This window comes from Anguilla anguilla, chromosome 17 (genome assembly GCF_013347855.1).
Source record: "Anguilla anguilla isolate fAngAng1 chromosome 17, fAngAng1.pri, whole genome shotgun sequence".
In the NCBI taxonomy this organism is placed as follows: domain Eukaryota; kingdom Metazoa; phylum Chordata; class Actinopteri; order Anguilliformes; family Anguillidae; genus Anguilla; species Anguilla anguilla.
In genome coordinates, this window is record NC_049217.1 from 13,971,596 (window position 1) to 13,996,408 (window position 24,813).

Here is a 24,813-nt window from a genome sequence, read left to right on the forward strand (position 1 = left end):
ATCAAAACAGAGTTAGCCGGCAGGCAGTCTGACAGATACTTCAGAAAACCTCCGGCAAGATGAGAGAAAACATTATCTCCGCAACGGGGGGACAAAAAAAAAAAAAAAAAAAACCTATTCCTGCAAGCGCTGTCTGTAATAATAAATATCTCTTATTTTATGCATGCCATTTCGTTCCTTTCCTGTCATTGCTGAATTATAAAAGTTTCGGCCATGAAAGCATTCAGTACTCGCACCGAAGTTACTATGTAAATCACACCAACCTCAGACATTCACAGTGTACCATAAACAACACAACAAGCTGCAGTTATGCAAATATACTGCTACTTACAAGTGAAACCAAAGTGTTTTATAGCAGTCTAGTTGCATTACATAGTTATTTTTTTTCCCCCAGCACTGCTTCACAACACTGAACAGCAGAACGGAATAAGAAAGACACACACAAAAAAAAAAAAAAAATACACCGACCTTTGACCTCGTCAAACGCAAATTCATAGTCTCACGACTGACGTATTTTAACAGTGGCAACCGCGCAGCGTTGAGAGAGCTTAGCCACCGGGGCTTTATGTATGCTAATACGCATTCCCCGCGCAGGCCATTAAACCCAAACAAAACGGCTAACCTTCCCACTTCTGAGCACTTGTGCTAATTGTAGCTGCTGCTCTTTGCGCCACACAAACTGTTCCAGCTCCCCCTTGGGGAACAATGGGGTGCTAGCCCCCTTTAAAGGAGGGACCACAAGAGGGAAATTTCCCTAAATCTTTGACTTCTTTGACTCTTGACGCCAATGGATTCTCAAAAAAAGACGAATAAGTAAAAAAATCCCCGAAACGAACAAACGCTAGAAACGGCGACAGCAGGTGCCGGCTCTCTCACGGCTCCCTCGGGAACCCGGGGGGGGGAGGGCGTGACCGCCCTCATTCGGATCAGTGCAGTTAACGTCGTTCCGGAAAAGTTCAACCGGCTGCTCGTGGAGACGAGCGGGGCCTCGATGGCCGCCGTGATTCGCGGACACCGCGAGGGACCTTTACCGCTGCTCACGGACGCGGACAGACGGCTCGCTGGAGGGGGCGGACCCGTCGTTTGTCACGCGCTCCGTAGCGGAGGAGGTATCAGTTCGAGGTGAAGCGCACACCTCGCGCCGAAGCTGACTCAGGCCAACGAAAGAGGGCGGGTCGAGGACTCTGGGAAAACGGGACTGACGTGCGATTAGGCATCCTGCCCTGAGGCGTCACTACCAGACTTGCTAAAGTTTATGTGCAGCCACACAAACACCCAGCGTAAGACTCTGTGTATACAGAGCCTCGCAAAAGTATTCAGGCCCTCAATCAGTTTCTCACATTTTACTGAACTACAAATTATATTTTTACAATTACGATTTTTGTTGTAAACTCAGATGCTCCAACAAGCAATTTTTCAAAGCCAAAATGAGTTATTTTTCAGCAGATACGTTAAAAAAATGAAAAACTAACATATGCTGCTTGCTTAAGCAATAAAACCCCGCGCATTATTTGCAGATTTGCCGCACATTGTTCATGTTGGTTGGATGATGCTTGTGACACATCATCAGCATCCGCACTCAGTCTGAGGTCACTTGCGACTTTCAATAGTGCTGTCTCATTACTACGGCTTGACTCAACAACCTTACTTGAGCAAGAGATCGGCTGTAATAAAGACCAGCATACGCAAGGATTCCCAGGACCGAGTTTTGAGAACAGCTGCTTTTCAGCACAACCAGTCTTGGCCAGGTCTTGGCAAAAGACTGCTTGAAGGACTTAAGGATCTGAGTTAAAATGGCAGCAATATGTGGTAATACACTGAATGTCACTCTTCACACAGTGCAGGCAGAACACTCTCAGCATGACCGCTCCTTATATGACAGACCTTCATTCCAGCGTTACGTTCCTGGGAAACGCGTACGCGGTTCGCGTCCTTTCGATCCGAGGAGCAGCGTGGCGAGCGGCGGTGCGGGACGTAGTGACTGTAACCCGGCGCCGTAAAACGCCCCCGCCGCCGTGACCCGTTTACGAGGCCCCGGCGTCCGTGGCACGGGTGCGCTCCGCCGCGGATCGCTAGCCCCCGGCGCACCTGCGAGACCCGCGACGCGTTCCGCGCACCTGCGTTCGGCTACGGCGCCCGCCTCCAGGCTAACGAGAAGCGCGGGTCAATGCTAACCGCCGTAAGTAACCGCGGTCGCCGCTGTGTGTCAGAGCGCGTGGCGAACGCGAAGCAAGACGCCAGCGAGACGAACGCGAGCGACGGGATCCCAAATATTTTACTGTAATTGAATCCAGAGAGGGCCGGTTTCCGCCCGGTCGTGGTGTGAATAATGGACCGTGCGTGCGCACCACTGTGACCGTGAAGACCGGAATGGCTTTCGCCATCGCTAGCATTGGGTAGCCTATAAAATCATCCTCCCTCAACAGGCGGACGCCCTTCCCCGCCATCTTACTACGATATAACACTACCGTAACGGGAACAATGTCCCAAGACAGATGGCTCTTGCGGTTGGACCGCCACCGCCGTCGCCACAAATCTGTACGTTCTCGATTGGAAAAGGCAATTAAAAATTACATCAGCGCACACCAGGCCACCGCGGTGCTGGAAAATAGTATATTAACAAACAGGCAAGGCAAGCTGCGTTCGTAATTCATAAACCGTAGCGCTGGGAGCCTCATGCCTTGTGCTAAAACAGAACATAAAACACGTGTTCCCAGTGTCCGTGTGAGTGTGATAGCAGGTTTTTTTCCCCGTCAGGACAGGGCGAGAAAATTGTTATTGTTAGAAAGGCCCAGGAAACAAAAACAGGCAAGCCTGCTTTCGCAGTCAAATAGGGTTTCCAACGTAGATAAGCTGACTGGAATGAGATTTATAACCTAAGCAGTGGCTATGTTTGCATGCCCACCAATACCCTGATTGTTGGGAGTAGGAGTAATCAGTTTATGCCAATAGTCAGATTATTGAGTACACATGTGATTACTCTGATACCCTTTGTTACATGATTCGTTCCATAACTGCTGTATGCACAAAAGAAACTGTATAGCTACATGGCAGCCAGACTTGTGGCATGACAGCCACGATACTGAGAAGAGTTTAGCTAAAGGTGCACTGCGGAAACAAAAAAAAATAGGTCTATAGTATTTTGGTCTTATATTTAGACTTAAATTCTTACTTCTATTACTTCTGTGCTAAACAAGACAAAATACTGGCAATGAGATGAGACAGCTTGACTCATTTCAAGATTTCCCAATAGAGTAAGAAAACTTCCCTTGTCAAGCAAACAGTAATTTATAGCAAACTAAAATGTCCTTGTTAAGGCACCCTCTTGCAGTGCGGCTAGGTGGGTCTGACTTGCCATTGGCTAATCGTCCTAGTTTCTGAGGGTTTGACTGGACATGTCTGCCACCTCGTTCAAACCAACGTAATGTAGGCTTACGCGGAAGTGGTGCAAGAGTTACTCTCTTTAGAAGATGAAATACAGCATATTCTTATTGACATTTCTCACAGGGTCGAACGGATTTCAGAGGAGATTTGCCAAGTGTCTGCATCAAATGACATTAATATCGATAAGCTGGCGTAGAGGAATTTAGAGGATGTACAAGTCTAATGTATCAGAAAGGGCTGTAATTCCTAGATGGATCACTGGATATGGATGTAAGCACCCTTAAATTAAAGCTGACAGTGTCACTTTAGTTTACTTACTGTGCTGGCTGTGTGTATGTATGTGTGTGTGTATTTGTGCATACATATGTATGTATGTAAATACGGATGTATTTAAATATCTTTATCTGATGCTGGATTTTCCTCTTTGAGAAGGTGGCACACAGAGGCCTACGTACTGAATACAAAACATTCTGCAGAGAAGGCCATTTTGATTCATTTCTATGCAAGGCTCGCATATAAATATCTGAATGACAGCACTACACTATGCAGAAGCACACCCTACGCTTTAAGCCCCTCCGCAGTTCTGGCTTCGACAGACCGGTCTTATTTTCAAGGCCGACCGCCCGAGGTGGAGTTAAAACTGTCGATCGATGCAGCACCCGTTCAGCGGTTCTAATTAAGGACGGAGGGGGATTACTGCTAAAAATACCTCCATCTTGCAACGCTAAATTCGTAGCAGGGCTGCGGCATATTTTAGGTGACGCAACGCCCTACCTCCACGAATTAAAAAGCAAGCAAACCTTCCCACGGTAGAATTACATTTTCATTTACACTAATGAGCGCAGGATCTGTGGGCCAAGGGATAGCAAATAAAACCCTACTTACGGGGGGGGGGGCAAACTAAAACTAAAAATCAAGCACAACCGGCAGGAATAGAGGACGAGAATGCCCCTGTTTCTGAAATCCTCCACAAGGAAGGAAGAAAAATTCCTACTAACCAGTCTTTCGAGCTAAAGTGTGAAATATTTCAGCAAAACAATCACACTGGCCGCCCGGAGTCGTTTGTCAAAATAGTTTTTGAGAGATGAGGTGGCACCACGAGCACGGCTGACCGCCTCTAACGACCGGTCACGTTGCGGTCTGTAAAACCCGAAGGCACTCGCTAACGGCCCGAGGTTCCGCCTGCGTCCACCAGGAGAAGCCTGCCGCCAATAAACGCCGGTTTCGACCCGCCCTCCACTCAGACCGTTATTCGTAATTCCCAGCCTCCCCCTCTCCTTACCCCCACCAAATCTTGCAGGGGAGACCGGTGACAGCGCTCCCGCTTTTGGAGCCGAGGAAACGGTTAGCCCTAGCGGAGCGCTCGCATCGCCGCGGTGACCGACAGCCGGCCGCGCGCGAGGTCTCTGAGCTTATAAGTGCCCTTCAACACCCAGGCTTCCCTGGTAGAGGCTTTGATTGATATCGCCGTGGTTTCCCCCCGCCTGTGATATAAAGATCAGCGGTACCGGCCTCCCCTGCTCGCAGCACCCCGTGAGAGCTGGTTTAATGACATAGCACCTGCGGGGTTCCAGCAGGAAAGACCGTGCCAATTATCTCTCCCCCCCCCCCCCCCGGCCCTGTGTGGGGAGAGCGTCGCCATTGCTGTTAGAATACCACATTTTAGCCCTGCTCGCAGAATTACCCACAACCCACTCACACCCCCACAGGACAGACAACACCGTCCTGCCCACTGGACGATGGTATAGGATGCCTCGAACGGAAACAAACTGAACATTATCTTTCATTTGAAAGCAGATGGCTGGTTAACACTAAGATCTGACAGCTCATACTTGATATTACTCGTCAAACTTTATGCTGGAACGTAATGATGAAACTTTAATGCGTTCAATGTAATTTCCTATTGTACGCTATTAATGTTGGTAATGGCTGGTAATGAAAAGTGCTGGGACGCATCCATACATCCATTATCTACACTCGCTTATCCTGAGCAGGGTCGCGGGGGGTGCTGGAGCCTACCCCAGCGTGCATGTTTCGTTGTTTTTTTAAAATGTGGTTAACATCACAATACATGAATTTTCTGATGACATGTCATGAAACCTTATGTACATCAGAATTTCCCTTTTATGGGCAAAACGTAGTGTTCTGTTCCATTACATCTGTATGCATGGCGGTGCAGAGCGAATCAGGTGAGGGTGGGCGGGGTCTCCGGGCTCCGGGCCTACCTGCAGACCAGCGTGGCGATGATGACGCACCAGGCCGTGCAGCAGCAGTCGGCGTTGGGCTGGTCCTCGGTCTTCTTGCGGCGGCAGCACAGCCAGAAGGAGTAGATGAGCAGGAAGAGGAGGTCCAGGGCCAGGCAGGCCAGGGCCACGCCTCCCAGCAGCAGCACCGACTGGAAGAGAGAAGGCGGGACAGGAAATGACATGACCGCCGGGCGACAAACATGTTGCGGCCGCTAATATTTATTAGCATGTGCATGTAGACCCTCGCTAGGCTATTCACACCGAATGAATAAGTGGTCTATGCCCATTCACCAATATGGTCTCTCTGTTTTTCATCTGAAAACCTTAAGTCAGTCTGTCAGTAAGTAGTATGTAACAAGGCTGCTGCCTGTAACTTAACCATATATCAACTTCATTGAGATAACTTCACTTTAGTTTTTACGGTTGCAATTATCTGGCAAACAAAAATTTTAAACTTTTTTTAAACCAAATAAATAAAAGAACATTTTTTTAAAAGATGTGACTTCAGAAAGTGTGATGAGTCAAGACAAAATGCAGAAAGAGCTCTAACACCATTAAAACCACACAGGGAATGACGTGGTGAAAGACAAGCCATATCTTTAATTGAAGGGTAAAATATTCAGGATACAGTACATACAGTACGCAAGCAATGAGTGTCAGGAACAGACTGTTCCTTACACTCATGAAAAGATAGCTCACTAATGCATTGCAGAACACAGTCTAACAGGAAGCATGGTCAACCACAAACAACAACCAGTACTTTCATTTTGTGAAGTAGGTTCTCTGCCTGGTTGATATAGGCTTTCTTGTCTGTCAACTTGTATCTTCACTCAAGCAACTAGGCAACAAAATGTCTTCCCTATTGTGCAGTCCTTTCACAGTCAAGCCTCAGTCTCCATCTTCTAGACAGTCTGTACAAGTGCATCCATGTTCAAACATCCATCAAATGCTAGAAAATCCTGCTAATCAGCCAAACTGCTGTTATTCAGCTGTATGATTGAAGAACCAGTGGCTGTCAAAAAGAGCTAATGATGAGATGGAAGTCCCCACGGGGTATGATTCTGAATCTGGCTAATGTTAACTAGCTTGCCAGTGAAAGAAACCACCAAGATCCTGCCACGTTGTAATGTTCACGTAACATCTTGTGCAGTAAGGAACCCAAGTGTTAGCTGAACTGTATGATGTGAAGGAGACTGTGTGTACTGTGCAGCTAGCTGGTAAGGAATCATTCATTTATTGTGTGTACATTCTCTGTTTACCATTAGTTGCAGTAGTAGGAAACAATGTAGCTTGACGCCTAGCCTATCTTAAAGGAACAAGTCAAGTTTCGTGTTTTTGCCCATTAATGTTCTGGCTTTGTTCAGACTAACACAACACCAGAAAAGCAGTAGGCCTAAATGCTACCGAGTCTTGAGCCAGAAAATTTCCAGAGCAACTTTTCCAGAACACGAACGGCCAGATCTCACATTCACATGACCCTTAAATGGTAAAGTCCCAGAACAATTCAGGACAAGGCTGCATGTGTGAAAAGGGTATTTAAGATATATTAATTAGCCATCTGAAGCCATTTAGAGTGGTTGTCCTGCTTCAACAGCAGTGCCCTACCATGGCAACTTGCTCTAATGGTTCAATTTCCAGCCAGTGCGTCACATGGCCACCGGCCAACAGTACTTTTGTGCAGCCTGAAGTAAAGGATGTACTTTGATTATGAAAAAGAGAACAATTTGGCAGCGGAGAAGCCTCTTATTTAAAACAGCCATTCAAGTTAATGATTATCAAGCCAATTCCAAGAATCAGTCCTTTGACCCTAGAGAGATACGGAGCTGCACCCGTATTTACAGGAAACACAGCTCTCTAAATTGTCCTGTCCTTCCAATCCAAAAAGGGCCCGTCTTTTTCTTTATCCCGGGGCCGTCACTAATGAAATGGGGGCTGCGTGATAGAACTACGAAGATCACAATCTTGCTGTGAGGCACAGCAGCCCCTGCAGACCTCGTAAGCTCATGTTCCTAAGCGAACATTCGGAATCTTCCGGAAACCGACGAGACTCCCGCCGTCTTCCTTTCAAGGTGCGCCAAACCTGTCTGTCTCCACCTTCTCGTGGGACCGCAAGGGAATCTTTCAGCTGATCAGGACAAAAGGGCCACGGGAGTCTTTACCACGGTCCAAAAGCTGGAACTGAACATCACCGTAATCCACTGCAAAAAGACATGCAGTTTTTATTTTTATTTTTTTACACTTTTTACGTGCCTATGTGCACAGCAGAGAAAGCAACGCCATTTCTGAAAATTGAACTGATCTAACCTAAAATCTGGTATTCACATCTGGAAATGTGTCACTGGGCATTAAGTTTTCAATTTGTAACAATCTACCAAAGTTAAGAAATGGCACTGTAACTTGCTTTCATTTCAGTTAAATGGGAAGAGACATGAAAATGAGAAATTCTCAAGTTTCAAGTCACCTTTTATTTATTATTTTTTTGCTGACACACACAGGAGATACAGCAGAATAAGACCAGACGGTTTTGTCTGTAATTTCCATCTGTAATTTCATGTCGAGGCATTCATTATCAGGTTTTTTTTCTTTCTTCCACAGCAGTCCGGAATCTCTCCGCATTCTTATCTGAAGAGCGCAGTAAATAAATAAACGAAAACCGCCAAACGACTTCCGAAGTGCAGTTCCTGTTAGCAAATGGCGAACAAGGCCCGGTTTTCAAGTAGCAATCTTGCTCACAGACAAATTTAAACAACGGCGCTTCTGACAGCGGGTAGATGGACAAAAAACAAAGCCTGAGAGAATCCTCAGTCGATTTGTGACTTTTGTACAGCAACTGATACATCCATGTATCAATAATAATCATATTTACTTATCATATAATGTATTATAGTATATTAATAGACTAGTGATTTAAATAAATAAATGAGGAGTCAGTTTGTGTGGGTTCTTCCATTATCCCCTCTGGAAAAACTGCAGTACAGAATTGCAGCTGAATTACAGCTTGGTAGAATGGAAAACAAATAGGCCTATACAACATCACAGTCTTGTAATCTACTTAGCTTACTCTTTTAATGATGCAAGGCAACTAAAGATTTCCTGCAACTGAATAATTATGAGAAGTAGCGAGCTTCTATTTTTGTGCACATGAACCTGCACAATATCTAATCAAAGCAATGTGAAATGAATCGCACAAGATAGCCTACATCCCAGAACACTAAGGCGGTCCTTTTTTTTTTTTTTTTGCTAATCAATCTCAAAATACCTTTAGGTGTGTGTCATCATAATTTCAATTTTTATCTGGCTTGGCCATGCGCTTCTGCAATATAAAATGCCATTGAAATGATGTTGAAAATCTTTTTGTTCTTTTCAACGGCCCAGATGATAAAAGTGCTGACCATGAGCCCAGACTGGGACCTTGAGACACAGATTTGAGGCTAGGCCTGTGCGATTGGCTCAGTGGTATACCACAGAGTTCAGAGAGAGTGAACACCACTTAAATTAAGCCAAGGTCCACTGGAAAAGGCTGTCTGAAAGCTAAATGAACGCCTGACATTTTTTTTCAGAGACAGAATGAAATAATTTGGTTACAGAATGAAGACTGCATGAACATTTACAGCACATTTTATTAATTTTTTTTTTTTTTTACGTTTTTGGCTGGACCGCAACAGTGGGGCCAGCCCTACAAACGCGAATGCCTGTGACTGACTGAGTGAGTGATGAAGTTACACCATTGGTCGGCCGAATTATGAAGTCACACCATTGGTCGGCCGGTCCAGCCATATACTAGGTTCTGACCTGGTCTTGTGTTTTTTTTTTGTTTTTTTTTTAACATTATACCATTTCCTAGACTGGGCACCCTTTGTCGCTGATTTCTTTACATCGGTGACAAAAGAAAATGCAAGACTCCTCGTAATATTCGCCCATAAATGCCTGACAAGGTTCTTGTGATCTCTGTTGGGTGAGGACACGTTCGGCTTCGGCCAAAACCTAATTATTTAAGGCATCTTTGAAAGCGATAAGCACTCCCCAAAGCTGCTGCCCCAGCCCTGTGTGGTTAGCCTCTGAACCTGCAGTCCAGACCAGCTGAAGCAAGCCGATCTGGGCTCATGAAGTAAGAAGGACAAAACACTGGTGTGTGGAGCCACTGCTCTTGCGTTTAGAGACTTCCATTGATAATATGCACATTTTATACGAAATCTTGTTTGGAACAGGCTGTGTTTTTTCTGTCTGTATTCTTTTCTGATGTACCGTCACTGTTTTGACTGAGTCCCGCTTCAAAATAACATTTTAAATATCAATCTGACATCTGAGTAAAGTATTACTCAGTATTACTAAGTATTACTATTGATTCAGGTCTCTCTGTTCTGCTACAGTACCCTGATAAAGTATTTGCACCTTCTTGACTTCCTCTATTATTGCATATTTGTCACACTGATTGGCTTCAAAGCCTGGTAAACACGAACACATTTTAAAAATAATTATTTAAAAAATAATTAAAATTTAATGAAAGAAGTTATGAAACACCCATATCACCCATGTGAAAAAGTAATCGCTCCCTTATTTACTCCACCAATTAAACAAATTTAATTAATTAGATTCAGCTGACTGAACACAGGCAGGCTTAGCAGTCCTGCAGTCAGCCCTGTTGAATCTAAACCTCACTCATATTGAACCTTACCATCAGAGTGAAGTAGTCACCACAAAGTTTCTAGAAGCACACGAAGCACACTATGCCACGAACACAGAAAATTCAAAATGAAACGTGTTAAAAAATGTGTTTTGCGTTTACTCGGTTTCCCTTTGTCTAATATTACATTTTGTCTAAAGAACTGAAACCATTCAGCGTGACAAATATGCAATAACAGGAAATCAGAAAGGAGGAGATTTTTTTTCAGGACGCGAACTAACGCACAAATCTGGCGTTTATTTGGGTGGAGGGCAACGGAAGCGGCGATGCCAGGAAGCCACAGCCGAACCGAAGCACGCAGAAGCGGCGTGGGGCTGTGGCGCTCGAACGAAGCAGCTCGCAGAAATACCAGCAAAAAAAAAAAAAAAAAAAAAAAGAAAACAAAGAAGTAGTAGAACAAAAAATTTGACGGTGTGCAACGGAGCAGCTAAAATGGGGTCTACAGCCAGGAAAGCTGCCAGCATCCATCCACGCATTGCCCTTTTAATAAGCCCGTTTCCAAAGCAAAACGGCTCCCTCCAGACCTGCAAGGCAGGGCGCCCTGACTGCTGGCTCAAAGTCAGGCTGCAACCATCTGAAAAATGACATAAATAAATAAATGAAACTTTCACATACATTAGTGTCAAATCGATCAATGTTGGACAGGCGCAGATTAGAGAATGTCGGGAAAATCGGTCTTCCGCGGAAAAACCGGGAATCGCTGCGGTGTCAACACGTCAAGCCTTTACTGGCTACCGTGGGAACCGCTGCCATGTCAACAGCGTCAAGGCAAAGTCAAAAAGAGCTTCCTACTGCTTTCCCACCGCGGATGGCAACTGCTGTATTCGGTTACTAAAGGGCAGGAGCATTAGCCAGGTCAGGAGAAAAACCAGACAGTACAGGGATAAGAAGGAGCGAGGCCAAGGGAACCAGCGCCATGCCATCTGGGCCAGGCCCGACTGCGATGCCACAAAGGTCTCGCTAGGTTGGACGTCATCAGTGGCGGCATTACATAATCTGTGAGCACCGTTCGGGAGGTAATGGACAGAGAGGCTTTGCCGGTCGGCGAGCCGGGTCGCGTAAAGGCGGATATCTGCCGGGCCACGCTAGCCTCGGAGACCCCGGTGCGCGTATGTAGGTCGTAAGGGTTAGCGGCGGTCTGTGGAAAAACGCAGACAGAGAAACCGCGGCCGTTTGCCGCAAGCACCTCCACCGCAGTTGAACCCGGACTCTAAAGGGATTCAGGTTCGTTGAGCTTCAGTCGAGTGAAGCTGTTCTCGAAGCTCCAAAAACTAGGTTTTCATGACATCTACAAACAGGAGGCCTCTCGCTTCGCGTCTGGTGCAGCACGCACTTGTGTAATGTTCACCACGGTAATCCGAACGCTGGGACTGTTCAAGCTGTTATTTATTACAACAGAGGCCATTTAAAATATAGGACACACAGAACAAAGCCCCTCCCCCAAATGCTTTAATTCCTGGGAAAATCTGGGTTTTGTATGTGTGCATGCGTGTCAATAAAGAGATTTAAATCCAGACACCGCTAACACAATTTTCCCTCCCTGTCTCCCCAGAGATACTGTTGACGAAAGGCTAGCCCAAGCGGGCTTTTTTTTCAGCAGGAGAAGTCCTGGGAGCCGATTGTGTAAACACAAACGCAATCACTAGAAGACTATCTTAATGGGCCTCCTCTTTCCACCACTTGTTGAAAGCTAAGGCCACTTCAAGAACTCAGAGGCGTGTCGACTTCGCCTTTCCGAAGAGAGAAAAAATGTGAGCCCAGTCACAGCGTTTGGTTTTTAAACTTAGTCTCGTTTTTGCATTTCATCGTTTTTTCCTGTGCGGCTAGCAAAATCAAACCTATAAAACGAGATGTGCCTTTTTTTCCCATTGCGCTGCATATGCGCCTTCTGACTGAGTAAGCCATTTATCTGATGTATTAGGCTGAAAATGTAGCACATATTATGTCCTAATTCGATTGATGCACCACAGTAGCTTGTGGTTAACTTCGTTTTCAACAAACATGGAAGCAGCCGTAATTGTTTTGACTAAATGAAATGCTTGGCTAGGGAACCAGGCAGAAACCTACCGGCTTTGCCCTCGGACTGCCACAGGCAAGGAGAGGGAAAACTTGTCCCAAAGGAAAAGAGGAAAAAAACGTTTCCAAAAATAACCTCCCCTGCGGGAAATAGGAAACAGCCTGCTAGCAAGTGAGGGAGATAGATAGGCTATATTTTTCACATATCTCGCAGGGAACACACACAATCGTTTAACTGTTTCAAACGTCCAGTGAAGATTGCTTGGTCCCTTTGATTAACGAGTTGTCTGTTAGAGACAGTCAAAGAACAAAAATCCATATTTTGAGCTGCAGGGAATGAATGTGAGAAAAGAGGGAAAATAGGCTGATTGAAAATGCAGGGGAATGCACCGACGATGCACTGGGAATGTTGAAACGCGCAAGTTTGTTCCAGCTTACGGGCTGGAAAATTTCCAGGCCGAAATACTAACCGAATCTGTACGCTTTGTTCCAAAAGCTGCCTTTGTTGGATGTACGGCCTCTTTTTGAACACAGATAATAGATTTTGCAATGTTAAGCATTGTGCTGGTAGTAACCATTGTACATGTGGTAATCATGGCTTTGTAGTGGCACAGCATTTGTGTAGTCAAATGACAAGCTCTGTCAAAAGTAGTTCATTGTCTTTAAACCCAGGTTATGGTGGACTTCAATTTAAATTAAAGAAAGAGTCTCTTTCATGAGGCTTGATTAGATTAGACTTAATGTTATTAGTGTTTCAGTAGAGAAGGCCACGAGCCGCTGACAAACAGAAATTGTCAGCTTGAAAAAAAGAGATCAAGTATGAAACAGTCTTGAAAAATCTTTATCAATAGCATTATCCTCTTCATTACTGTTATTATTATCATTTGCTTAGCTGACACTTATCCAGGGCGACTTTACATCTTATGACCAATGTATGAGGCTGGAAATTTCCTGAAGCAAATCAGGTCAAGTACCTTGCTCAGGGATACAGTGACGCTGTCCCACAAGAGACTATATGCAACAAAGTTACATTTTCTTTAACTGCTAATCCAGGTCATTTTGTAGGACATTCACACACATTCATTTCATTTCGAGGTCTTCGCGCAGCAAGTAAAACGTCAGCCACATAGCATTTTACCGAGGTGCAAAAGCAATATCACCAGCTACTGAACACCACACAACCAATCACCAAAGAAGTCCTAGAAGGCCAGATGATTTTTTGGCACTCTTCAATTCTTATTGGCCCTCACATGCAACTCCATTTCCACATCTTGTTCAAGGTTGGTTGGGGAGAGACATCGCTGAAGGAAGAGTGGAAGGCACCAAGGAAGGGGTCAGAGGGTAATAGTCAGAAGAGACATGGGGCAGAAGCTTACTCTACATACATTATCATTTCAGTATGGATCAATACTATACCTGCTACACATGCTAACATATCATTGCTTCAGGGGGAATATTACTTCAGGTTCTTGAGGTTAACATGTGGTTTCAGAAATGGCTACAAAGTAGAGAATGAATGCTGATCATAGTTAGTAAGGGCGTCTCATCAGTTTCTGTCCCAAACATTCGCTGGAATACAGTTAACATGGAGTTCACTGTATGTCTGTTATAGAAATTATGATTCAACTCTCCCTCACCCCAATATTTTACATAAACCGAAGCCCTCAATAAGCGTTGATTCCTTGAGCGCAGACTAATTTGGGAAAATAACTTCCCACAGTTGGCGAGGGACTGCACAGCCAGAATACCACAGCTGGACTGTCATTCCGCTCGGTCTGCATTCCTGATCATGAATGGCACTAAATAAATAAAAACCAATCCAAATGATGCTGAATATGCGATTGCCATACAGGGCTGTGACTCTGTTCTCATCCAGACATCAATCTTAAAAGCCACACAATGGCTGTTGCCTTCAAACGACTATAAACTTAGACCACACTGGGGAATGTGGAAAACTGGCCAACGTCCAACTAGACATTTCCCCTTCGGCTAAGGTCAGCTTTCAATCTCTTCAAGTCCATTTCAAAGACGAAGTAGATTCTCAGTTCTGAATAAGCAGGCTCTCTGTCATGCTCAGTGAGGCCGGCATTATTTATTTTTATTATTCGCCTCTTCGCACTCGCCCTGACATACAGCCACGAGACGTTCGGTTTCGCTTCCACGGAACTGCAATTTGCCATCATCGATTCTCAAAGAGCTCCATCTTTCCTGGGAAATGGGTCAATGGCCCCCGTCTTTATGGGGAGGTCAACTGCATAAAAAAATCCGAGCAAGGCCGAAAGGGGGATGCGCAAGTATGACTGAACACATCTGGGTCATCGATCCCCGGGCGGAAAAGGCCCGGAACTGGGGGGTGGGGGCGAGGGGGCGGACAGGCCTTGCATGTCAGAGCCGACAAATTTTCATTTCCTCCGTTTATTTATTCGTTTCATTAGCGGTGACCTCAGACGGCCTGAGACGGGCTAGCGGGAGATTCGCCGCCCGTGGGAAAGTCAGACCGCACGCGCGCGCGCGAAAGCAAACAAGGCGACCGCGGAGGTCGGCCCCTGAGCCGCGGCCGTGGCTGCACCTCTGGAAATCTTCCCAGCGGAAAGCAGAGTACCAAAAGCGGTCGAACGCTTTCAACGGATCCAAACCATAACTCAGACAGGCCAGCTCCAAATGACCATTTCAGGTTTCAGCTCTGACGCTATCCGTTATGAAAACCCTCAATTTCACATGAAAGTCCTTCCAACAAGTACAAGTTATTTCCCCTTACAAAAACATATTACAAACTATTAAGAAGCAACATTTAAACAGATACTCAGTCACACACGCACATACACATGCTAACAGTAATCCTGCCATTAAAAGAACTGCAGCGCGCTATGAAGAAAAACAGACACTCCAAGTACATAACGAGTATGGTTCCCCATAGTGCTGTTTCGCACTGGGCAAACAGGCTGACAGCACAGGCTAGCGTTAACCATCATCTCTCTGGTTTTCCTTTTCCTGCCAAGGGATTTGGACCAAAATTTTATTTGGACCCCCAAATAAAAAGGCGTTTACTAAGCAAATGAGTATTTTCACAGATGCTGCGATTACTGCAGCAATTATTGCTGCGATAACAGCAGCTAAAGTCAAATTAAATAAAACAATATAAAACATGCAACAGCAAATGGCTACGACAACCATTTTTCTCTGGGTGAGGAGGGGGTCAGACAAAGCCTTGAGAAGCCTACTACTTGACAGAAAGCCGTCAGCTGTATCACCACATCGCATCCACGTCAAGGAAGTTACAGAAGATGACTGAATGAAAGGCTTCTCTAAAGTTAGCCCTTTCGTTTTACAGTTGGTATCATGAATAGTGCCAGCTACAGTTCAGCAAACAGACCTACAAGCTGCTATTTTTGAGGCACCAGGAAAATAATATGAAAAGCATAAAGCATAGCATGAGCATTCAGGACTCGGCAAAGGCTCAATTACTTAGTGCAACCACGCATTCAAGATGGAAGTTAAGGACACATTTACCTTCCACTTAGTAAAATATTGTGCAGTGAGTAGATTAATGACCACCTTACAGAAGATTGTGTCTTTTCAGCAGACCCGGAGGGACACATTGCATTTCACCACACTATACCAGGAACGTCATGTGGGAACAGAAGGAAACCTCGCTTTAAATGCATAAGGCTGAACCTGGATGCTGAAAAAGGTTCCAGCTTATCATCTAGGTCTAAATAGGATGTATTTTGATAAAACTAATTTTTATCAGTCTCAATGCTGGTGGACCCAAAACCCGGTTGAAGGAGGAGGTTTATATTCAGAAGAGCTGCCAGTGGACCCTCAGAGACCCATTCATTTCATCTTCCAGATTCATTGGAATGTGATCTCTCTCCAGAGGCAACCCCTAGACAGCGTGCCTTGTGATTCTTTCTGTTACAATAACTCATAAATCAAGGCGCTTCTGCACCTCGACCGTCAATTTTCCGAGGTCCGTGTACCAACCTCAGTTGCTCCGCAGTTAAACAGATTGATTTTTTTCTCTGGGGAACGAGGATGTTAAATACTTAAATACACACGAGAGCAATGTGACTTAAGCGTTGGGACAACTCTGCAAAAACTGGGGTGGGAAAATCCATACCTGTAGGCCCGATGTGTATGCAGGTGTCCAACTCACCAATTACACCGGCTAACTTAATAGACTTCTGCTGGTTTAAGTGTAGATTAGACTTCAATGATATGCTTCTTGTTTGGACACAGGAACGATATTCAGCAGTCATTCATGAACTTATGAAGAAATGTGGCTAAATATCCATTTCTAAATGAGTGGGCTCATTAAATAATTAAGAGAAGAAGTTGGCATGAAATTCAGAAAGAGTAGTAGAACAGTATGCCCTTGAGACTCACCCATCTCACTCTCTACAAACCCTACTGATTACTTGCCCTTCTTGCCTGCTTACCGATTCGATTTCTCTCCTTTCAGTCAATAGCATTTTGAGAAAAGAACAGTGCTCAAAGCCCCAAGGACTAGTGCTACCAGTTTTTTAAATCCAAAACCCTGCTTCATTTTAAGAAATAATCCATTCTTAGGTTATTGTGACTTCTACCGTCTCTGTTATTGCTTTTGCAAGTGTGTACGTGCCGGTCTGCAAATTAGACAGAAGCCAAATCCAGCTAGCCAGCAACCTATTAAATGGCACCTTGACAGCTTCTCAAAGGGGAGTGTGAGAAAATGGCACCGCAACAAGCTAATTACCCAAATTGTTTTATAAAGACAAGCTAATTATTCCAAAGCAATTTGCAGGGATGGTTGAAGGTCTGTCTTTTTCCACTGTCCACATAATTTGCGGTCTGGGTAACTCAAAATTACACTGCTTCTTCACCCGTCTCCGAAAACAACGCAATTGCCATTCCACCGATCCATGTAATATACTTAACTGTACTTTCCATAGCTGGAAAGTTTGCATTGCTAATTGACCTTTGTTCCTAGCGGAACTACTGTATAATCAAGATGAGACTATCTGCCACGATGATGACCCACAATAATGTTTTATTTGTGCATTTGTGTGTGTCCACCTAACATCGTCCACAGAATACTGGAACGATGAGGGCATGATGTCAATGTGTTCAAGTGCAAATAAATCACACTCATTGAATAGGCTACATCCTTTTTAATTAGGCCATAACAGGTCTGCATATCAAGACCACATCACAGCAACAATCGTTTCTTTTTCTTTTTATTCTAGAACCCCATGATGCTATGGATCCTGTGCAAACTGGGAGTAGGCCTATGTTGTAAGCAACAATTCTGTAGACATGCACGATGGTCTTGCATTCCTTCCGTCCTCTCTGCTTCTTAACTACAGAAGGTTCCGGATGGAACCAGGATTTTCACAGCGATACATTAAAGTCCAATACCACAATATTTTACTTTGTTATCACCCTAAATTAATTTTCTGAATATATGCATCTCAATGACAAATTTGAACATTTCTGTTTTAATGGGAGACAGAGATTCTGATGTTGAGAATAGGGTGTTTAGTATCTAGAGGATCTACAGCAGAGATCCGCAATCTGTATCTGTGGTCCAGTAAACCACATTGTCTGTTGGTTTTTGATCTCACATTTAAAGTGGCAACCAATTCAAACCCCAGAAACCCGGTGAGGAGACTTAACAGTGAAAAGAGCCCCTTTAATTCATTGACTAAGGGGTCAAATAAAAATGAAAACCAGCAGACCCAGCAACTCTAGGACCAGGGTTGCAGACTACTTATCTGATAGGATCTGTGCTGTAGCTTCCAAAAACCCATCTCACACCCACTAGCCGGCATATGCCCTGAGCAGTTCATATAAGCCTGCTCTCCCATAATGCACCAGACCACAGGCAGCTTGTGAGTTGGCTTTGGCCAGATTCCACGGCGCGCTGACCCTCCAAGGCCAGACCCCCCGGCTGCGGCGTCTGCTCTCGTGCCCTCCCTTCCACCGGCGCCCAAACAAACCACGACCGGGTTCTCCAGGTCACCCATCAACACTGACGGACCCCAAACTTCACCCACTGAGCTGGGTCACCGTCGAAACCTCCATAACGCCGGATTTGCCCCTCCCCTGCAGGGCAGACGAGCGAGTTTAACACTCGACCGTCTCCTCTGCTAGCCTGCGCTTGTTGAATTTTTGTTCACCCCATTTTTGTTTCAGAGACTAATCTTTGCTGAACTTAACCATCTTGGGAGACAGGCTGCATATTGCTCAGGTCATCAAAGAGTAAGGATATCTCTCAATCCACCCAATTATATTTACAGAGAGTTCCCCTTTATAGAGCAGGGCAGACACAAAGCTCTTTCTAAAGAAATGCACAGGGAAGTGTGTGGGACCTTTAAGAGCATTTTAAGACTGCTAAATAAACCATCCTTATGTGAAGCTCCTGGCTGTCAAATGATGGAAAAAATTTTTTTATTTGTCGTTTGAGAGAGGCAGGAAATACATTTTGGCAAAAAAGTGCATTGGGGTGAGTTTTGGACAGCGAATTAGTGCAAATCCTTGTCTTAATGTGCTGACGTTACCAATTAATTCCAGCCACGGACTGGAATCTGCTCTGGCAGACTGGCACTAGTGTAGAGAGCGGGATGCCCTCCCTGCCCCCTCCTTTGGCCGACCAATCCCACATCATCAAGGCCCTGCCCCTTTTAACCTCTTCAACGCAAGTAAACATGTCTGCCACTGTCAAAGACTACAAATGCTACAGGAATAACCCCCCCCCCTACCACTAACACTGTACCAGGCATCTTTCAAACTTTAAGGCTTTTTTCCCCCTTTTTTTCCAACAAACCAAATTCCTGTACTGTGCTCTTCCACAACAGGATCCGCCACAGGGCTCTTGCAAAGACTCAGAACTGAAAATCTGAGGCGAACAGGAGCGCCGTGTGAACACCGCTGCGAGAAAACCCCAGCAGAACAGGCGAGGTACAGTAACACCGAAACAGGAAGAAAGAAAATAACAGCAGAAACCAAGAACTACAGAGCGTGCAAGGCCTCAGCATTCTGAGGCTAAAATGACTGCTATAAGGTCTGAGGCAGCAGACAGTCAGGAGTCAGGCAGTAGAAGACCAACAGCACGCTGTTATTCACAAGAGGAAGAAGTATTAAAAAAGCGCATTGGGAGGCAGTGCCCTTCACTAGAGAGCAGCAGAATGGAGTGGGGTAGAGGAGCCCAGCCGAACTGCAGTGATGTCGTATGACACAACAACCCCCCCCCCCGGGCATCGCAGAGTTGCAAAGGGGAGCCAGGCCTAATCGCCCAATCACTGCCCAACCAGAAGCAACAGGCTGAACAGAAGCAAATTCCTGCAGCAATGCTCCAACATCAAGCATAAAGCCTTCCCAGAAGAGCAGAGGTTTTATAGCAACATAGGGTGGACCAACTCCATATGAATGCCCATAATTTTGGAGAGATGTTGGATGTCAGGTGTCCACATACATTTGGCCATGCAGTGTAGATTAAATATGCTTAAGGAACGTTTCTCTGAACATCAAATGTAAACTACCAGTATTACTCTTCCCTCTCCTCCTACTACTACCACAAATAATCTGCTTGACTGGACGGAGTTAAAAAAACAAATAGTCTGTACTAGGCCTAAATGATAACAGAACATGCTTGCCAGCTGAGTCCACTTTCTTAACGAGTTTCTAATTATGCCGTAACACAGTTTGCCCTGGATAAAAGTCCTTTACATTCAGACCGAAAGTGAAAGTACATCAGTACTTGGCATCTACTAAAACGATCATTTCCTCCGCTCAATGAGCGATTAACGTCTTCTAGGTGTTGAAAGGAACCGTGTGATGCCCTATTTTCCCCCTGATTGGACTTTGTCTTTCAGGAAGAGACAATCAGCGTTCCCTTCAACCGAAAGCATCTGCAGCACGTGCGTCGGTACTCCCCTGAGTGAACGCTTGCATTTTCTACTGAAACCCTATACAGACTAAAACCCTGGCCTCCTTCCAATGTGTGACTGATGGCTCCCTTCAGCGCACAGTTGCGAAAGGTTGCGAAACGGCAGCAAGGTGGTCACTTAACGATAATCTTATTCAAAATGCCTGAATCATTCTGGGTGAGACCAGCTCGATGTGATTCTCACGTTTGTCTTGCACTTTGAAGTGCGAAAAATGTTTCACGTGACAGCAGGGCTGTGAGCAAAATGTGCAGACAGATAAACGCTACACGATTTTGAACAGTTGGAAATAAATAAATAAATAAAAATTTCCCACAGCAGTAACCTAAAAGTGACAAAAGTGTGAAAACCTTCTAGAAACATCTGAGTCAGGCCAAATTAGTGCTTTTACAATGCACTCTGTTACTTTTTGAGGCTGCAAATGCTTCCAAACTCTAAATTCTTAAGCCTAAATTGTAACAGTCAAAACAAATTGTAAACATTAAACACATCTGAAATAACTTTCTTTCTTTGATATAAATATAAACTGGAATTTAATAGTGACAGTCCATTCCCTTGTGTAATTGCAGTACTCAGTCACCGCTCTGTTTGGCCCACTATACATAGCATAAAAAAGCTTTCTTCAAGCAGTTAGGGATTACATCATCTGCGCTCTGGGAGTCTGATTCTTATTAGCGATGCACATTTGAAATACTTTGATATCCCTTTCTCCTCAAACGTGGTTTGAAACGAGTTTCAGTGTGAACGGACCGTTGAAAAAAAAATAATAAAAAGACATCCGCTTTCGTTCACATCTTCCGTCTGACATGAAAATAAATAGCGGGGATGAAGGCTCTCGGGCCGTCCTTCAGGAATACTGATGAGGAGGAACGCAGCCGGGGCATTTGGTTTCGCGCCGCGGGGGCTATGTTTTTAGCTGCTGACTCTGGAGGTCGTGAAAGGAGCTCGCCTCCGGGGGCTTTCTGCAAGATGTTTCACGGCTCGGCGAGGTCACGAGAGCAAGCCTTGCCCATGACCTTGCACATAGGCTACCCCTGGGCTGAGAGTGGAGAACGGGGCAAAGGTAGCTATATCATACTACACGGCTATCCAACAATATCTTTTGCATGGAATTCCATATCCTATTCAGGTCTTTGCTGTCGGTGGAACAAACCTGTAAAGCTACAAACCTGTAAAGTTGCTCTGGATAAATTAAAGCTGAGAGAATAATTTAAATATTTTTTCTTTTTAAGAAACTATCCCCCTTTCATATTGTGTTGCTTTATTCAGAGAGGTGGAAAGCTGAGAAGGCACCACGGTGGGATTTGAACCCCGGCCCGTGTGGGGAAAATTTGCCTGCCCAGCAGATTACGCCACCCGTCTCGACTTAAAACTTTAAATCTTTTTTTTTTCCCCTCTCTCAACTAGAAAATATTAGCTTGCTTTAAGTTACCATTTGGTTGACGTTTTCTCACCCCGCTGGCAAATCGTGAAATGAGTCAAATGGTCACGCCTCATTGGCAATATGTTTGCCTTATTGAGCAAAAAAAAAAAGTAATTGAAATATGATTTTAAGTCCAGAAACCAGAAACGTAGCTCTTGAAACAATAGTTTCAAGATATTCAAACATAGGTTCAAGATATTCCACTCAGGATAGAGTCTGTGGCAAGCGAGAAGCCAGCTCTCATCTATGGATGAACTTGTGATGCCTGTGTCTCACACAACTGATAACAGCTCTGGCTGAATATGCAGACTCCATGATTAGGGAAATTCACAGCTATGGCCTCCTTTGGCTGGCATATTGAGGTCTTAATTAATGACTTAATTAAAATCTCCAAAAAAGTGAAGTCTACATCCCTTAAGAACCATGATACTCCTGACAAACAGCATTCCTCTGGGCTAAGAGCAAACATTTCACAACAACCCTCAATACCCCCCTCCCCCCTACCCCCGCAAACCAAAAGAAAATAAAGACCTTAAGCACCCTATTGTACCAAGACATTTGAGCTGACAAGCACACACAATGGGGGTAAAATTACTTTTATCAGTCATATAAGTGGTTGTGAGAAATAACCAACATTTTTAAGCATGGGTAAGAAACATGATATTTAGCCAGAGAACACCAATAATGCTGTTCGTTTCAGTGTTTAAAACTCCATGGATGACAAACTAACGCTTTGCTGAGCGCAGAAATTATTGTGTCTCAGAGCAAACCAGGTGGGGGGTCAATGTCAACCCCCCCATGTTGATTAGTGCTCCTTGCGGACCGCATAAAAGACAAATGGCCTAAACGTTGTTTCTTGGGAGCACATTGCGACATACTTCCGTTCCTGACCTGGTGTGTAATCTAACTTTCCATTTTCTTTCTTTCACGACCGCTGGGTCCATCCCTTCACTGATACATCTACCGATCTACTTTCCTCCATCCGATATTCTGGATCCACCAACTGCAGCCAGTGCCGGTCAACACAGGACACAAAATCCATGGCTGCAATTTGCCTGCGAACCGGTTGAGACCCCAGGCGTGTCGCCACGGACGCAATCGGACGCAATTTGAGGCAGCTGCGTTCCACCCTCCTCGCTCAGATGGCCGATGCCTATGACGTGGTTTAATAAGAGGCTGGAGGGGAAAAAAAGGGGGAAAGCCATTCGCAATTAAGAGCTTGTCAGTGGATCAAGACGTTAGGCCACGGCTGCGAGATAATCACCGTGATTGTTGCCGGTAATAATCCACTGATGCTTGGATCAAAGGAGACGGGGGATACATAATGGTGACTTTGGAGGACTTTTCGTCCTAAATTAATTTCAAGAACCACTGTGGGGTAGTCTGTGCACGCTCTGACATGTTTATCAGGGGTTCTACCAAGTGAAACTGCGAGCATAAAGAAACTTAGAACGGCAACTTTTGATACGTGTGTGTTCACATCTACGGGAGGCACTGTCATTTCAAAGAACGTACAAGTTCCAGCCAAGCGTCTTTATGATCAGCGTGATGTATTTGATTGAAGTTCAACGCAGAACTGGGAAGGCTAAAAATCGATAGGGGGGGCGGCAGGGGGAATATTGACTCTCATCTGCAGTGCGGTCCCGTTACAGCGTCGCAATGATTACCGACGCGGGGAGAGCGATCGGAATTGTTTGATCCGGGCGCTCTGATTTTGACATTTCGACGGCATCAGTCCATAAAATCAGGAGACGGGTTGATCGGAGCTCAGCTTTCAAAGGGGAGCTTTGCCTCGTGTGAAATGACATTTCCCATCTGTGGAAGGGGAAATGTTTCACATCCATTTCAAAGATTTTCATGCAGTCATCGCTGGAGTTTTATTAACCCCAAAATATATCCGTACAGGAAGAGAACAAAGCAGTTATCAGTTGTTTTCTAGCCGTTATTCTAGATGTTCTTGCATGTAGCCCCCACCCTGAAAGTCAAACCAATTCAGGTCAAAAAACAAATTTAATAAAAACTCTGCTTTTCCAGATCATGTAAACTTTGGGTGAAATTCAAAGGAAAAGATCATTTCCCTCTTTTAGCCTGAAGGAAGGATCATTACCATTGCATTTGTTTGCTGTCATTGCTGAAATATTCTGCTGTGAGCTGATTCTTCGGTTTCAGGGACACAACCAAGAAAGCAGAAAGGCTCTTACAAGCTTGAACACTGTGCAATCTTGGACGAACTCCGCTAATTCAAAGGAAGTCTCATAGTTCTGCTTGAAAACCAAAAGTGAAAGTTACAGTTAAGGGAACAAATCTGTTTCACTAAGCATCAGCCGCCCCCCACGCTTGTACTTCTTAAATGCCAAGTGAACACAGTCCTCACGACGTGAAACTCAGGCAAATGTAGCCAGTGGAGGTTGAAATGGAACACTGTACATGTTCCATTACGAGAAAAACGGTAACAGCAGCGCCCCGATGTTTTCACTGCTACCTCGCCTCGTGGCCCGCTAGTCGAGGAAGTTAATTTTTCACTGCCGTTCGCCTTAACCCTTGTTCCACGGGCCGGATCTTCGCAACGCTAACGTTGCCAACAATCAGGGCTTTGCGCCAATGTCAACTCTAAGCCTTCTGCCGGAGGGCAAAGTCACTCATGTCCCCGGAACACACCAAAACAACACAGAGCAGGAGGCCGGTAATGCAAGGGAGCGCACCCCCAGCACCGGCCCTGACATTGTGCAAATGGGACAATGCTGAAAGGGTTTTCCATTTGGACCTTATATTTAAAGGCGCATTACTGCCATTCCTTGTGGTCTGTCACTGGGTTTTTTTTCTTCTTCTTCAAATCAATCCAAGTGGCAACTTCCATCAGTCATGCCTCGAAAAGCATGACGTAAATGGAAGTCAGTAATTTCATTCAGCCTGCTATAGAAGGACGAGACAGGAATTGTCACCATTCGCTAAAACAAGTCCCCCCCCCCCCCCCAAAAAAAATAAAAATAAAAATGCAGTTACATATAAACCAGCAAGTTTTCCAGAGACTTCCATCTCCTCCTGAATAATCCCTCATTTGCCAAAACCTGTCCAATCGTATAACCAAAGATTTATGGAGGAAAAACTCTGAATAAGCAAAAATGTATGCAGATG

The 24,813-nt window shown here is 45.0% G+C and overlaps 1 protein-coding gene across 1 annotated transcript in view; it reads right to left on the reverse strand.

Moving 5' to 3' along the window:
- The window catches only part of ttyh3a (tweety family member 3a), a 71,989-nt gene that overhangs the window by 42,769 nt on the left and 4,407 nt on the right, over positions 1-24,813 (reverse strand). Inside the window, exon 2 of the mRNA XM_035397638.1 lies at positions 5,610-5,779. Within this exon, the coding sequence (XP_035253529.1) occupies positions 5,610-5,779 (170 nt within the window). The remainder of the gene's footprint in view (positions 1-5,609; positions 5,780-24,813) is intronic.